Below are 16770 nucleotides of genomic sequence, written 5' to 3' on the forward strand. Positions count from 1 at the left end.
ATGTCAGAAATATATCAAGTAACCAAGCTCTAAGCCCTGGCAGCAGACACATACTTGAAACATAACCAGGCTATAGGAAGAACTGTGGTGGGGCCAGAACTCTGGACATTTAAAATAGACAGTATGGACTTACAGATAACATCTTATTCTGTATTGCCTGATCTGACATTACAAAAACATCATAGTAAAGAATAATTGACTTTAATTTTGCAATTAGGCCTGTAATTTGAGTTGCAGCTTTGATGCCACAAGCTATGGATGATCTCCATGCACACACCTGCACCTGTGCCTGGGGGATGGTCTGGGGGCTAAGTCACTGCTGGAAGGTTACATCCCTCTGGATGACTGAGATTTAAGTACTACATATTCATGTCACATAAAGCAAATTTGCACCCCCTGCCTGTACACCCTTCTTTGGGCAGATTTGCACCTTTGCAAGTAGAGCTGATGAGCAGCAGCACCAAGACAAAGACCTGGGGAAAATCCCAGCTTGTCAAAGAGAAAGGCACTGCCCATCATCACACACACACACCTGGAGAGGGACATGGACTTACCTGCAGTCATGCAGGATAAAGGAAAACCACATGGCAATAGCACAAGAGTGATGGTGAAGCAAATCACTCCACAAATGAACATTCCCTTCCAGAGTGGCCCCACCAACGTTGGTTCAGCTTGTGGTAGCTCACCAGCCAAAAGCAACCCCTGTGCTTGCTGTACCTGCCTGGAGTGTCCATGAGGATGGATGAACAGCACAGGCACAGGGGGTACAAGGCACCTGTGCCCAAGCAGGGACACCTGAGGCAAAGCCAAGGGACACTTGTGCAGCAGTTTTTGGTGAAGCCATTTATCCTGCAGGCTCAGAGCCCAGTGCCCAGCACTGTGCCTGACAGAGCCCAGGGCAGAGTGGCTCTGGGTCCAAAGGAGCTTGGAGACACCAGCTCAGACTTCTGCTCTCTGACCAACCCATGCAACCTGAAATAAGTCACTCAGTGTCCCCAGGGGAGTGGGAATAACCCTGACACTGCACCTCTGAGCCAGGGCTGGGCTGCAGCCTGGGGGAGTGCCCTGTCCTCCCCACCATGCTAACCCTGGAAAGGTCCAGCTCACAGAGCCAGGGGCTCCTTCTTCACCCTTCCCCAGTCCCCAGTGGAACAATTTACCTTTCGGAGCAAGTCCAAGATATTAATTAAGATAAATCTACCTCAATTTTGAGATTCTCTTATCATGTAATTTATCAAAATTATGTTAATTATTTCTGTAGGGCAGCAAAATTATTACCTCTTCCGTGTCTGATTTGTATTAATATTCATAATTTAATAATTCAGCATCCAAGCCATCTGGTTTGGGGAGCCACGCTCCTTCCCCCTCCCTCTGCCAGAGCCAAAACGCTCCCCCCTTCCCCACTCCAGCACCCATCCAGGCTCCCAACTAAAACAGTGGCACCGTCTGCTGTCGGCATCGGTGCTGGTGTCCCCCGGTGTCCCCGAGGCTGCCTGGCAGGACGCTGATCCCCGGGGAGGGGGAGCAGCCCTTCCCCGGTGCCAGGCTGAGCCTCTGTCACCGGCACTGTCTCAGCCCGGCAGGTGAGCGCAGCTGAATTGACATTTTCCACACTTTGTGATTTTTACACTGTAATTTGACATAATTAATGCCTACATTACTGCTGATAATTTAGCTAGTTAATTAAACTCGGAGGAGATAATTAAGGAGAGGCTACTGCTTGGACTGCTAATTGTTTTTGTCATTATTTTAGGGGCCCGACAGCTGCCGGCTGAGTCATCCTCCCCATCAGCTGATGGACACATGTGACGGCGGTGCCGTGGGCAGCGGGTGCCCGGCGGGGCGGGGTGGGCTGGCCCGGGGTCCCGCGAGTGGCGAGTGGGGTCCCGCAGGTGGCGAGTGGGGTCCCGCAGGTGGCGAGTGGGGTCCCGCAGGTGGCGAGCGCCGTCCCGCGAACGCGCGGCCCCGGAGATGCAAAGAGGTTTTTGCAGAAGAACAGTTGATGGTGGGTAGGAAATCAGCCTCTGGCTTTCCGGGGAGGGCAGAGAGGGAGGATGCTCAGGGCAGTGGTCCAGGGAGCGCCTCAGGTGGTGTCAGCTCACGCAGCAAAGGGGGTCCCGACGCTTTGGGGCTCAGGAACAGGCAGAGACCCTGCCCACCCAGGCAGCTGGAGGGGAGAGCCAGATCTGCAGCTCCCTGTGCTGCAGTGCCAAGTGTTGGCCCTGGCACTGGGGAAAGCCCATCTGCCTGCAGTCCCCAGAGCAGGAGGGGAAGGAGGGCACAGGAGGGTCCCTCGTCCCCATGTGAGTGGGTTTTCCCCTTCACCCCACCCCAGCTGCCCTGGGCTGCTGCAGCATGTGCCTTCTCCTTCTCAGGTGCTTTGGCTTCATCTTTAACCGTGAATAAAACCAAACACTGAGCAGAAGAGCAGGTGGGTGAAATTCCCAGCTGGTCCCTGAAGTGAAAAGCGCATCCCCGAGCCAAAGTCCCTGCTTCCTACTGTGTTTCTCATCTCCTGGAGCCCTCTGCCAGCCCCATCCCACACCACCCACCCTGCACCATTCTCTGCAAGGTTACAACCAAAGCCCCAGCTCCCCATAGCACCTGGCATGGGTTCCAAGTTCAAAATGGCTTGGTCTGTGCCTCTTCCACACCAGGCCACTTGTTCCTCTATCCTGCTCAGCCACAGCCTAAACTGACATGGGAGAGAGAAGCACCCATCCTCATCCTCATCCAGGAGTTCTGCACATCCCACCCATTCCCCCTTCTTCCCTGCAGCCTGGTGGGAGGAAGGCAGCATGAGGCACAACTATCACCTTGTTCCTGTTACATGACAGCTAGAGAAGCTTTGTCCAGCCTTCCTGACATGCAGAGCCCCCTGGGCTCCCCCACCCCACGGCCCCTGATGGCCACTCGCTCTTCCCACCACGGGCAGCCCTGCCAGGCTGTTTGTTGCCTGAGATTTCTTCCCCCCTCTGCCTCCTGGCGAGCTCAGTGCTCTGAGCTGGAGGCCAGCTTGACATCTCAATCCAGAGATTAGGACAGAGAGACTGGTCACTGCCCAGTTCTGGCCAACACCCTTCAAATAATTTGATTAAGCATCTTAGCCTCACTCGGCGCAGTTGGCAACTTCCAGAATCAAAGCCTCTCCTGAAATGCTGTGCAGAAAAGCCATAAAGCTGCTGTAAAGGTTCAACCAAGCATGGACCAAAGCAGAAGCCAGGGCTCCAGAGGCTGTGCACTGGGTTGGCTAAATTCTCCCTCTAAATATCTCTACAGCTAGCAATCAGTGACATATGAGATGTGTAACAAATTGCACAGGGGCTGCTTTTCCTTCTCTCATTCTTAGGAGGAGATTTTTTTTTTCCCCTCCTGCATTTCTATTTATCCCAATGCAAAACAGAAACATGCCAAAATGATTTTATATTTTCACTTGGAACAACAATATTTGGACAGCCCCAAGGATAGCAATTGCAGCAATCATGAAAAAGTAATACTTTGCTCTTCTGTGGTCTCTTTCATCCAAGCATCTCACAGCACTTCACAAATGTTGGCTGTGATCCCACAGAGGCCCATGCACATGGATCATCCAATATAGGAATTCATTCCACTGGGTTCAGCAATCAGAGCTCTGGGGCTCTGTGGGGCTCTGGAGTTGCTCACCTCCACGCTCGCCGAGTCAGCTGCTCCATCAGCACTTGCACCGCGTCCTGAGTTATTTGTTGATATTTAAGTCTGAGCTCCTGGAGTCAGGGGATTGTGTTTCCATTTTGAAAACTCTCTAGTTTGTCATCTTGTTGCAATCCCTGCAACAGGAATCCTAAAATCCCAGAAAGCAAAAGAAAAATAAGACAAACCAAACATACTCCCTTTCCAGCACGGTGATTTTTTTGCAGGCTCATCTCTCTTTGGAGTCGTGCTTCAGGATTTTTGTATTTATTTTCACCAGAAGACAGCAATTCCTGCACTCCAATACTCATAAAATAATAAACCCAGCTGATCTCAAACTGCTCAGGGAAAACTATGGCAGGGAGAGTAATTTGCCAAAATCTGCAGCAGTGAAAAGAATAAACCTCAAACATCCTTGCTCCTGGTGCCTCCCCTGCCATACAGACAACCACAGTCCAAACGCTCGAGGGTTTGGTTGGAGTTTCTACTGTCATCATTTTCTTGCATAAAATCAAAAAAGTTTTCTTTCTTGATATATCCAATACCCTACAAGGGATGGGAGGCCAAAAGCTCCCACTGATGACAACATCCCTCCTTCTCCCACTCATGTTCCAGTGCTAAAGAGTGGCCAACGTTCAAGACAAAGCTCAAGCCACAGCTCTCTTGCAGGGGTCTGAGGGTCATTTTCCCTCAAATGGAGATCTTGCATGTCACCCTTAGGCCTTGTGTTGACACCTCCATGAAGGACATGGTAATTGTCATTGCTAACGAGCCCCTCTGCCACAGTGAAGCAGTGGGAGATAATCAGCCATTGCTGTGAGAGTGGCTTCCTTTAAGCATGAAAATGTGGCCCCTTCCTCTCTGCACCCCAATCCTGGCCTTATCAGGTCACCAGAATCCTCATAAGTGTAAAGATGTTTTCCCAAAGATCCCTGGAGAAGCCACAGCATCAGTGGGACAGCTCAGCTGAGTGGGAGGCATTGTCCCACGGATGTGCCAGGACACCATCCAGTGCCTCCCTGGGCAACTTGAAGGTGATTCTGGCTACCTGGGAAGAGTGGCCCCAGGTGACCAGCTACCAAACAGAGCTGATGGCCCTGCAGGGCTGCTCCTGGAGCACTTCCAGCAAACCATCCAGCCTCTCTGTGTCCAGCTCCTTCCCTTGCAAGGAAGCACACGTTTGCCACACTCGGAGGAGCGCAGCTGAGCAGCGCTGCAGCTCAAACCCAGCAGAACTTCAAACCACCCTTCCACCTCTCTCACCTCTGTGCTATCTCCCAGCAAAATGAATCTCTGCCATCTGCCCAGCCCTGCATCTCCATCCCAGCAGGGACAACCTCAGCCTGGCCTCCCCTGACCCCCTTTCCCCCCAACGTGCTCGTGCAGACACGTGTGTGCAGGAGCAGAGCCCTTGGCACCGAGGGGAGCGAGATGCAAAGGGAGAGCATTAGGTGGAATGAGAGATAGCAAAAGCACAGCCATATCAGACGTCTCCAGGCAAGATAACACGATAAATAATCAATCAATCCCCACAAAATCCTTAAGTGCTTGATGTATCCTCCTGCAAATTGAATCACTTCTTCTACCAGGAAGTTCTCTCTTGTAAATAAATGAGAGCAGAAATGGCCCATATTGAAAAATAATGTTGTTAAAACCACTGATTAAGTTTTACACAAGCATATGAGAGCAAACTAAAAGGTTTTAGCTTTTTAATTTAAGAAATGAGGAATATGATATAATTTCAATTTGTGATGAGATAAGATGTTCTCGATATTGTGGCTTCAATTGGATTATATCCTAATGTACTTTTATAAAGTGTCAGGCTAGCTGCAGATTAAGGTATGTGTGTAATATTCTTTATTAACAATTTAATGGACTTGCTTTCACTCTATCCATCTTAATCAGTGTTTCCAGTCCACCTGGGAGATCTAGTTAGTGCAGAACCTGAAACTCCAACCTGATGAAAGAGGGAAGTCTGTGATCTGTCAGTGTCAAAAAACAAGAGGGAAGTACTGATAAAAGACTGTTGAGGATCATCTTTAACCCCCTGTCATCAACACCACTCCAAAAGCTCTCAACAACCGTTCTTGGAGTCACTCAATGAGACATATGCCCTTCCTCAGATCTGCATCCTTCCTCTGCCAGAATAATAAAGGGGCTTTTGGCAACAGGCAGAACTTCCCAGATCACAAAATGTAGTTGCCTGATCTCCAGGGACCTGCTCCTATAATCCTATTTTACAGTCAAACGCCAGAGCAAGAGCAGCCTGGTTGTGTGGACTCTCCAGCACTCGTCCATAGTCTCTGCTCTGGTGCTTAGACACTTCCATCTCATTTCCCTGTGAAATTTATTCATGACTAGTTTGTATCTGCATGTTCTGGTATCAGCATTGGCCTTTAGCTTAACTAGCTCCTCTCCCTCTCTTGTGTTTATCTGCCTGTGCAATCACATCTCTCAGCCTTCCTTTCATTAGGCCAAATAAGTTGTGCTCCTTTGGTCATGTCTCATAAAGGGGCTTCCCATTACCTTTCCCTCTCTGGTGACCTGGCTCTGCACCTCATCCCGTTTTCCAGACTGCACATAAGTGTGCAAATGCTTCCCCATCCCTTGGAAATGCCTTCTCTCCAGACAGCTCCAAGAACCAAGGTGCTACCCCAGCCAGCTCCTGCTCTCCAAGCACCCACCTCTCCCACCCTCAGGCACCCCAGGGAGGTTAAGTCCTCCACCCCAATGGAGAGTTTTCACACTGCAGCTGCTTGGTGAGGAATTGCTATTTCACACACACAGGGTGACCAGGGTAGCTCGTGATGTGCTGCACTAGGTCTGGTTGCCCACCTCCCCCTCCCCACCACTCAGACTGCCATGTGCATGCACAAACAGGGACTTGATGCACAGAACTGGGAGCAGCAGTCTTGTAAATAATGGGCAATCAGGGGAGGAAAAAAAAAAAAGAGTTTATACATCTCATCTCCTTTAATTCCCTTGCAATGATTCTGCAAGGGTGGGTCGGTGATAGCTGCAGGTGCTCCTGGACAGGGGAGGAGCACAAAAATGAAGTTGTTTGCGGCTTTTGATTCCATCCCTGGAATTATTTACAGCTGCAGGCAATATTAAACTATGTAGAGCAAGTGTCCTCATTTACATGCTAATTCATTTATACCCTCTGGATTGATTTCTCCAATTCATTTTCAGCCCACTAACTCTTCTGATATGAATTATATTATCACCTCCAGAACAGCAGCAGGGAAATGTGACGAAGCCACCCCAGCTCTTCTGATCTCTAATTGCCCTCGCTGTTCGGAGCTGGCGTGGCCAGCTGCAGCTTTGCCTCCTGGCTACCAGCACCCAGCTTCCTTCCACCTCCTGGAGAAAAACCTGCAGTGTGGCTCGGAGAGGGAATCATCCCACTGCTTGTCTTATTCTGGGGAACACCCGAGCAAGAGGAATTTGGGCTTGCTTTGGAAATCATTCCCTCCCTCTGCTCAGGAGGAGGAGCCACCTCATTTCAGAGTCCATCTGTGTTCTGCAGAGGGAAGTCCTGGAGTAGTTAAGAAATTGAATTAATCCTCGATTTCCCAAGGGACTTTCTGAGGCTTCTCAGCTTTTCACAGCAGCCTCACACTGCACTGGACAGAGAAGACACATTCCCAGTTTTCCCTGCCTTTGGAATGAGATATTTACCAGTGGGAAGGACACAGTGGCCAGAGAATGGAGAAGGGCAGGGAAGTCTGTTCACAGGTAGAAGCAGCTGGAAGCAGTAGGGTTTTACTCCCACTACTGTCACTGACAAGGTTTAGACATCCTTTTCCAGAAAGGCACATCCAAATGTGCAGATGCCTCTCAGGAATCCCTGGTTGAGGTCAGCAGAGAAGAGACCCATCTCCTGCACTACACTTAAGCAAAAGGGTGAGTCTCCAGGACACCAGATGGGCTGGAGGGAGGGGAGAGAAACCACCAGCAAATGAAGGAGGGTACATGCAATGGTGCAGGTGCAGGGCTGCCCACACCCCATCTCCCTCAAAATAACTGTGAAATGCAGATTAACCCAGGTGCAAACCCAAGTGCAGCACCTGTGTGAGGCAGCAGCTGAGGAACCCATCACCAGGAGGATGCTCAGCAGCACAAAGCACCTGAATCTGGAGCACTGTGCTTCATCCTGGCCAGACACTTCCCTTTGGCCCAAAGTGTCACTCAGCACAGGAACACAGCTCCTGAGACATACACCAGCACTGTGGTACATACAGACACATCCAAGTTGGATAGACAGACATGGCATTCAGTATTTCAAAGACTTCCAGAAGCCTTTCCACAGCCTGACTCATTCCTCATACCCAGCATCTTGTTTGAACAGCATGGTCTGTCAGAAAGACTAGATGGAAGGACTGATCAGGACTGACAGAAGGACTGATGGAAGTTAAATGGGACCACTTACCATCCAAAAATCTGAGCAAAGTGAAAGCTATAGGGAAATAAAAATATTTTGTCGTTGTTTTTTTTTCTTTTGGTGGTTTTTTGTTTGATTGTTTTTTGCTTTATTTTTTTTCTGGATGGCAGGGAAAGGGCAGCTCTTTGCTCCCGATTTACATCATCTGAAACAATTAATTTGTGAAATCCACAGTACCATTCCCCTTGACATCCAGTGTTTATTATGCTTCAGACCATTTCAAATGAGCACTTGAAAAGGAGAGAGAGCCCCTCTGCTTCCTGATCATTGAAAGGAAGAAGTTGTCCTAAACAGAACAATAGACTGTCCCTTCTTAATGGCACTTCAAAGCTCCTCGGACAGGAAAATTGATAATTGTGTCAAGTACAGTTTTTCTAAACTTCATCATTTAGCACTGAAAACTGGGCTATTGAATTCATATAGTTCTTTGATCAAGACCAGTTAATTAAGTTATTCCCTTGATATGACTCTTATCACTTTAGTGCCAGACCTACATCACACTTACACAATTTGCATCCTGGCTTTGATATGCATCGTTTAAGCTGCCCAGACCAAAAGCACTGGGTTTCTGTAGATCCCCTGCTACCTTGACAGCTTCACCACCAGGATGGGCTTCAGGACAGTTATTAATAGAGGGACTGTGCACACCAGAAGGCTCCTGGGTTTCTCTACTTTTGGTGACTCCTGTCCTTCCTGTTCCTTCCCACCTGATCCCTCCTGACCCTTCATCTTCACAGCCATCCTCCATTCACCCTCTGTTTCTGACCAACCATCCTCCTTCTGCAAATCCTCCTCCTCCTCCTCCTCTACACTTCTGCTTTCCACGGGAGAGTGACAAGCTCCAATTTAGGTCTCCACAGTTTTTCTTGGGCTTATCCCCTTAAACCGGATTAGCTAACGTCTTAATGCCAGTGACACCAGTCACAGCTCACCATCTGATCCTGCCTTTCAGGATTTGCTGCATCTATGCACTTTCCATTGCTAAAGCAGATCCTCTGATCTTTCCTTCCAAGCCCCCCAACTCCCCATCACCATCACCCTGCCACGGTGGCCTGCTTGTTTCATTCCTCTAAGAGATGCCCAGACCTCCTCCTTTCTTACCCAGCACCTCCAGGGTCTGAACTCTTCCAACTCACTAACAGCCTTTACACTTGCTCTGTTTTCATAACTATGACTGTTTCTTCAGACTGTTTCCTTCACTTTGAAACACAGCCTTCATGGAAGTCACAGCATCCCTTCCTTGGGCCTCCCTTTTCTTCTGTATCAGATATAGGATCTTGAGGTTTTCTTCCCCACCACCATTTACACACAAACCAGCCCACATGGTGATTCCCCTTGTGTCTTTAAACTTCCTTTAAGCCACATCCTTTCCATGCATTCCTTCATTCTCCACCCATCTTCACTGGCAGGTGGAGATGCTGCTGCTGTAGCTCTCACCACACAGCTGAGCTGAGCAGTTGCATAGGGAAATCCTTTTCCTCACACCTCCACCCCTTTGCCCTAGACCAGCTTATAAACATATTAGAGTCAAACCAAGTATTTCATCAAGCAGTCTGTCCTGCTCTGTGTTCCTGAATTTTAGCTACTCCCCTGCTCTCTGGTGGAGGTGAGGAACTCTTTTTGGCTCAGTAAAACAATTATTACAGGGCAAGGACCAACCTGCATCTCCTAAAGAGGCACCCACTTGTGACCAAGAGAGGAGATGGTGTGATCTGCAGCTTTCCATCATGATTCTTCCTTTCTGGGATGTGATGGAGGAACCACTGAGAGAAGTGTGAAGGAAACACAGGCAGTGGTGAGCCCTGGTGCTTGGCCTGCTCAGTCCCTGGGTGCTCCCCAGCATCCCCACCACGGCTCATTCTGGTTCCCAGCTCAGGGCACAATGTAAAAAGCAGTCACGTTCTCTGTATCGATCAGGCCGTCCCTCCACACACATGTTCCCTTTGTCCCCCCTAAAACAAAACCCCAACTGAGAAGAGTCACCAGCTGGAGTTTAATTTCAGACTCCAAGGCATATCTGGAGCCAATTTGCAATGCGCTTACTCCGAAAATCGCCCTCCCCTGTGACGCTTGACAGCTCCAGACCACAGTCCTGCTCTCAGCTCCGAAGGAAAAATGTTTTAATTTGTCACAAACCAATTATAGCGTCTCATCTATCCCTGAATTACTCATCTTGGCTACAGTCTAGGACAAAGGGCCCCTCTGAGAGGAGATTAGACATGGATATTAACAAGAGAAAAAGTGTCCACTGTCTCACCTTGCTGGGGACGCGGCTTGCAGCGAGACAGGAAAAGGAAACCCCTCCTGAGTGACAGCCAGAGGGAGGGTTCCCATCCCACAGCAAATCCCCCGTTTCACGCGGAAGAATAGTCACGACAAACTCCGTATTCAAACAATATTCATGCATGGCAGATAACAGAGTCACGGCTGGCAGAGCTGCAGCATGAATATAAATCATCTTCGCTCCCTCGGCTGCTGGGCAGATGCTTTTCCACCGTGCTGGAGCCTGGGTGAAGGGGCTGCCAGAGCAGGGCAGGGGTAGGGATGCTCCAAGGGAGGCAATGCCACCCCTGAGCTCCACGTGCCACCCCTCGAACGAGGCTCCTTTCCCTTCAGCTCTGCATTGGGCTGGAATGCTCTCCCATGGATTCTCCAGGCAGTCCTCTCCAGCCAGCTCCTCCTGCCACAGCTTCCAGCTGTATCTGTGGCTCTCACAGGGAACACCATCCCTGTGAGTTCTTGCTTTGGACCAGGCCTAGTTTCCTGGGCTCCATGTTCTTCTGTGTCAGTGCTCCTTCTTTCCCTCCCCAACCCTGCACTCTATCTGTATCAGTGCTCCTTCTTTCCCCCATTAAATCCACACTGGTCTCAAGTATCACCTTTCAACCCAACAGCCATGACCAGGGTGTTACCTTCCAGGCTGAGACTCAGCCTTGAGGATGCTTTTGGACTGTCCCATCTCCTGAGCAGATCATGCTCCAATTCATCCAAGTGGAAACGAGGTGAATGCTCAAAGACAGCACCCAAAGCTCTCGTGGGCAAGAAGCACTGTGCATGTACAGTTGCAATGGTGAGGAGCTCCAGCCACTTTGCTCAGCAGTGGGGACAAAAAGCTGTGGGCAGGATTTGCCTCAGTCAGATGGAAAAGCTGGATGTGTTGCTGATCTGTCTCAAATAGACTCAAAGCATCAGAGGGCAGCTACAATACACTCTTCATTCCCCATGCTCAGATCAGCTTCTTACTTGGATGAAGAGGGAAACGATGAAAGTCGATTTCCCTTTGTGCTCATGGCAAATAATTTGGAGAATTCCCCTTGTTTACTCAGAACTGTTAATGATGCGTCAGAAATTACCTCGGAGATTGTAATTAAAGAAAACAGCAGAAGAGAGAGACATACACACACACACACACACACACACAAACAGAGCCTAATCACAGCTTCATCTGCAAGTCTGGAAGTGACAGAACCAGCAGCAGCTTTCCCTTCACCCCAAACCTGCAGAAGGATCCCCAAGAGCCCCCTAAATGGCAGAGGCTCAGGGGTGCAGCCCCCCGGCCCTGTGCAGCCCCCACACTCCTCTTCAGCTACAAAGAAAGCAGTGGGGGTACTCCAGGTATCCAGGAGCTGGGGAGGCCACAAACCCGACTGGAGGCCATCAGGAAATGAGCAGGAAGCTCAGCCCCCTTAGAATCATTTTGGAAGTGGAGCAGCTGACCTAGAAGAGTAATTAAGCTCTCAGTCATCACTGAAATGCAGACACCCACATGCACACAGCAATGGATCTGTCAACCCCCTGCCAGTCTGACCTCGGGGCTCAGCGTCTGCTGGGGCTGGAGCAGAGCACAAACAGCCCTTTCTCATGGAGAAGGGAGAGGAATTTGATTCCTGCTCAGTTATAGGAGGGTGCCTGGATTGCCTAATTACTCAGGAGTGACCACTGTGGAGAGGCAGTCGAGAGCTGGTTTCCCAACACCTCCCTTCCTGCTCAGTTCAAGGGCCAAATCCTCCTGCTTTGCTTCTGGAGCACTTCCACAGGGTGAGCAAAGCTGCTCGTGCCAGGGGAGCAAACAGGGGTCAGGCAGGGGAATCAGCTCAGCTAAAAGCAGCCAGCTGGAGAAAAGCCATTCCCTTTCTCCACCTCAGCCAACAGCTTAGCTCTTTCTTCTAGGGCTCCTTTCAAGCACTGGATTAGGAGAATGGTGGAATTGCAAATCCTATGAGTCCCAAATTCAAGGCAGAGGAAGGAGGAACAAGCTGGGTCGTTCTCATGGTCACCATCAGCACTTGTCAGGGTGTGCAGGAGCTGTGGGACAGGCTGTACAGAGCTTGGTTTTGGGGTACCCTGGCCACAGTCAGACAGCATTCCATCAATACAGACAAGAGTTTGGGACTCTGAGCAGGCTGTGTTTGGATCATTGTTCCACTATTTCCCCTCCTGTCTTTGGTGTCAAAATAACTGAGGTTAGTCTTGCAGTCAGCCTTGCACCAGCAGCATGGTGAGGCAGGCTGGGTTCTGTATCCCCTCCCAATCTCAGTGCTGAGAGTTTAGATCACTAAAACCTGAACACACACAGCATTTCCAGGTGAGCCTCATATCCCCTAGACCATGGCTACCATCTCAGACAGACTCCAGATGGGAAAAGGAGCAGTTTTCCCTTCCATAAGGATAAAACTTGGAGCATTTAGACAGCAGGTGTACCCCTGCCTGCTGTCTGGAAGCAGCCTGGCCTTCTCACAAAAGCAAACCCTACAGCAGGTCCAGCCATTGCCACCACAGGGCCCTGAGGTTGTTGTTTAAGCACTTTATTATCATATTTCTCCAGAGGGCCAGTTCGTGCCTGTTTTCAAGGTAGGTGAAGACTGGAGAGGGAAGGATTGGATGAGTTTGGATGATGCTGCCACCATCCTCCAGATCCATGCAGACTAAACTTCCTGAGGCTGGAGAATCAGAGCCTGAAAAGATGAAAGCCCAGCAATAAGACAGCCTGGGACAGCTCATCAGGAAAGGTATTTCTCTCCTTCAGCAGAGATGGTTTCAGCTGCTTCCTCTCAGCTGGCAGCCCACAAAGGCAGGTTTAGTTCTGAGGATTTGCTGCTACTGCCCAGGTCTGGAAGAGGAACCCTCCTCCCTCCTCTCATGTTTACACACAGCCCCAGGAAAGAAACAGCTTCCTGACAAGCAGATGAGGATGTCAAGGCACAGCATGCCAATCCTGTGGTCAGCATGTCCCCACAAACCAGTTTGTCTTCCCTCTGGGTGAGCACAGGCCAACATGGAGCAGAGTGTGGTGGCAGAGCCTCCATCAGCCTTTTACCTGGTGACACCATGGTTCTGCCACTCAGGTCACCAATGCCACACTCCAGCTCTGGCAGAACAAGCTCTGCCTCTTGTCTCTCCCCTATCTGCTGGCCAGGACCCCACACTGCTAAAGCAACAAGGGGGGGAATTGCAGTTACCTGAGAGCAGGGGTGAGTCTGACACCTAAACAAAGTCAGTGTTAAACCCCTTGGTGCCACTGCTCCTCCAGAACGTGCAGCTCTGGGCAAGGATTGCTCCATCACAGGTACACAGTGACCAGGACAGCCATATCCCCAAATCACTCTGGGATGCTGAGATTTGCTCCAGTAATTCTTTATTGGGCAAAAGCATATGCAGGTACGGGGTATCCCACCACTCACACATCCCCCGTCCCCCTGCGGGCTCCGGGAAGCCCCTGGGGCACCGGGTCCCGCCCCAGCCCGTCCCTGCCCGGGCCGGAGAGTCCCACTGCCACCTCGTGGGAAAGGGACGCATCGCCTCTGCTCTGCCACCGGCACAGCGGGACCACACCTCCTCCTGCAAACCCTGCTCCTGCTGGGCAGCAGCACAGCAAAACCCTGCTCCTGCTGGGCAGCAGCACTGCAAAACCCTGCTCCTGCTGGGCAGCAGCACCTGCAGAAACCTCGAGCACCTGGCGTGGAGGAAGGAGGTCCACACAGAGCAGAGGCATCATGAATTAATCTGATCTCTCCATGGCTGTCTCCATCCCTGCTCCCCAGGCTGTCTGGGAAATGAGGGTGCAGCCAGGGCTGCAAACACTGGAAGGAGGGAAGAGAGGAAAGGCTCCCTGCAACAGCCCAGAATCTGCTCCTACACTCCTGGTCTCACCAAGGTGACCCACAACACTGTTTGAGGGCACTGGCTGTCCAAGGATGGAGCTCAGGAACTGAAATACTGGTCCCATGCAGAACATGCATGAATTCCCTTGTGCTCCCAGTTAGCACCAGGTTATAAAAATAATAGTTCCGTCCATTCTCATCAGGATAGGCCAGAGACAACGAAAATGCTGCTTCACTGAGCAGTCAGAGAAATAAGGAGGCTACAAATCTCCCCCACAGAGGGAATGAAACAGTGAACAGCCTCTCATGCTTTGGGAAATTGGCCTATAGCAACTTCTAAAAGAGGTCTGGAAACAAATCACTATTGCTGAAACTGCTGTGGGTCAAGAACACCCCACACCACAGACACAGATGGTTCTGCTCTCTGCTCCTGGCAGACATGGGGCCTCCAGTTTGCACTGGTGTGGTAAGAGGGAAACCATCAATCCCTCTTGACCTGTAGCATCTCCCTCTCTGCATCTCTGATCCTGGCCAAAGAGCCACAGCACAATCAGAGAGGGAGGAAGGGAGGGACAATGGCCCTTCCACAGCCCAGTGCAGTGTCCTGGGTGCAGCCCTGCTGGCAGGTTTGGGACACCATGGGGTGCCATGCTCCTGCACTCAGGACTGTACTGACCCAAGAACTGGGTGGGCAAACTGAGCTCTGCCCTCCTGAGCTGTCAACAAGGCTGAACCAGCTCTGACCCAGAGCTAAAGAAGGAAAACAGTCTTAGAAGTCCATGTGCTGGCAAAGCCTTGGGCCCCACAGCAGGGCCAGAGGGGACTCACACTGTCCCTTTGGTCAGCAAACCTGCAGTCTGCCACATCAGGGAGCAGAGGAGCCTCTCACAGTCCAGGAGCTCCAGGAAAGGAGCACTGAGGAAGGACCACACCTTTGATAAGTCTCTTGGGGCCTCTCACAGTCCTGCACAGCTCCAAGAAAGCAGCACTGAGGAAGGACCACACCTTTGATGGGTCTCTCTGGGCCACTGGGAAAAGGAATATCAAGCTCCTGAGCTTTACTCTTGTTTTTTCTGCTTCCATATTTTGGACAAGCAGAACTTGTTCTTCTTCCTCTCTGGCTCCTGGCTCTCAAGAGATCCATCTGCAGGAGAGGGAGCAGACACAAAGCAGGTTGAGACCCACAGCCCCAGTGAGCCCCAGTGCTGCTCTGTAAGAGAAGAAAGGGCCCTTACCCAACCTCTGTATCATGTCTGCCAACATCTGGTCTTCCTCTTTCTCTCTGCAATGGAACAGCAGCACAGTATTAGAAAACTCTGCAGTGTTTATGACAAGCTGGTAGACAACAAAGTCCATGCAAATACTGCTCTTATTCCACAGTAAGAAATTACCAATCACCATGGCATACCCTGAGAAAGCTGCAGGAAAAAACCCCAACAGTTAGAGTCTTAGACATTAGAAATTGCATCTGGTTCCCTTGAAAGCAAGGGCCTGTGTGGGGATTTCCAGCCCTTCTCCCAGCTGACTGATGAATCACAGAGTTCATGGAGTGGTGAGACACCACCACATCCCAGGAGATGAATGAAGTTGAGACACAGTAGTCTGGGGTGTTACAGAGGTGCTCACTGCCATCAGGGACAAACCATCACCACCTTGTCCTGGGCAGTACCAGAATCCACAGGCACGAGCTGGTGCTCTGAGGTCAAGAAATGGAGGCTGCTCTCAGCATCAGGAGGCACAAATCCAGCTACTTGACACAGCAGTCTTCCTTTGAACTTGGGAAGGATCCAGTTCTTGGCTACAGTTGTTCTTTCACTTGTTGCAGCAGACCAGCACATTCCTGACTTCATGTTCCCAGATTCCTCCTACATCTCCCATGCCACCTCCAGCCTCCCCATCTTCAGCCTCTCCCTCTCTTCCCTGCATTCCACACATTTTCACAGCCCTGTTCTCACAGCAACTTTAGCTTGAGAGAGAACAGGGCTGTGGTCCTGATCTCCTTCTAACAGCTGCCAAGGATGCAAAGACAGCAGCACTTGGGACAAGATTCTTGATGACAAGCGACCACCCAGCCCTCATGGAGCAGAAGTCAGGCTACAGCCACTCATCCACCCCTCCAGCCTGGGCAGCAGTGGAACACAGCAGTGCTGCTGATTTCCCAGCATCTGAGCACCCTCACCTGATCCTGTCCTCATCCAGGCAATCCACAATATTATTCCGATCATTGACCGTGTTCAGGTACGACTCCAGCAGCTCCTTCTCCCTCTCCTTCTCCCTGGGTGTCCTCAGCTCCTCTGCACAAGACAAGGGAAGCCCATCTCACAGCTACAGGCAGTACCCCCCACTGTGATTCCTGCCTCCACCCTGCTCCAGCAAGGCTAATTTTACTGTCCTCACACTCAGGGGCACATCCCATATCCCCTCACAAAGCAGAGGTGAGCTGGATGTCACAGGGAATGACAGGGGACACCACACCTGCAATCTCTGGCACTGCCTTCAGATCTGAAGGGCATCCCAGGGCTGGCACACAAAGTGGAAGCTCCTGGGGCCAGCAGG

General features: G+C 50.7%; 1 protein-coding gene across 4 annotated transcripts in view; it reads right to left on the reverse strand.

Moving 5' to 3' along the window:
• Positions 1-3404: 3404 nt before the first annotated feature.
• MICALL2 (MICAL like 2) overlaps positions 3405-16770 on the reverse strand; it is a 35422-nt gene continuing 22056 nt past the window's right edge. The window contains exons 15-19 of one of the 4 annotated variants that reach the window (XM_079321175.1): positions 16394-16508; positions 15450-15496; positions 14016-15358; positions 7351-13951; positions 3405-3820 (exon numbers count right to left, since the gene is read on the reverse strand). In XM_079321175.1, coding sequence (XP_079177301.1) covers positions 15273-15358; positions 15450-15496; positions 16394-16508 — 248 coding nt within the window. In that variant the 3' untranslated portion in view covers positions 3405-3820; positions 7351-13951; positions 14016-15272. Of the gene's footprint in view, positions 13952-14015; positions 15359-15449; positions 15497-16393; positions 16509-16770 lie in introns of those variants that run through there. The other 3 variants (XM_079321174.1, XM_079321173.1, XM_079321176.1) reach the window with 3 other exon arrangements.

This window comes from Erithacus rubecula, assembly GCF_903797595.1.
Source record: "Erithacus rubecula genome assembly, chromosome: 17".
Taxonomy (NCBI): Eukaryota; Metazoa; Chordata; class Aves; order Passeriformes; family Muscicapidae; genus Erithacus; species Erithacus rubecula.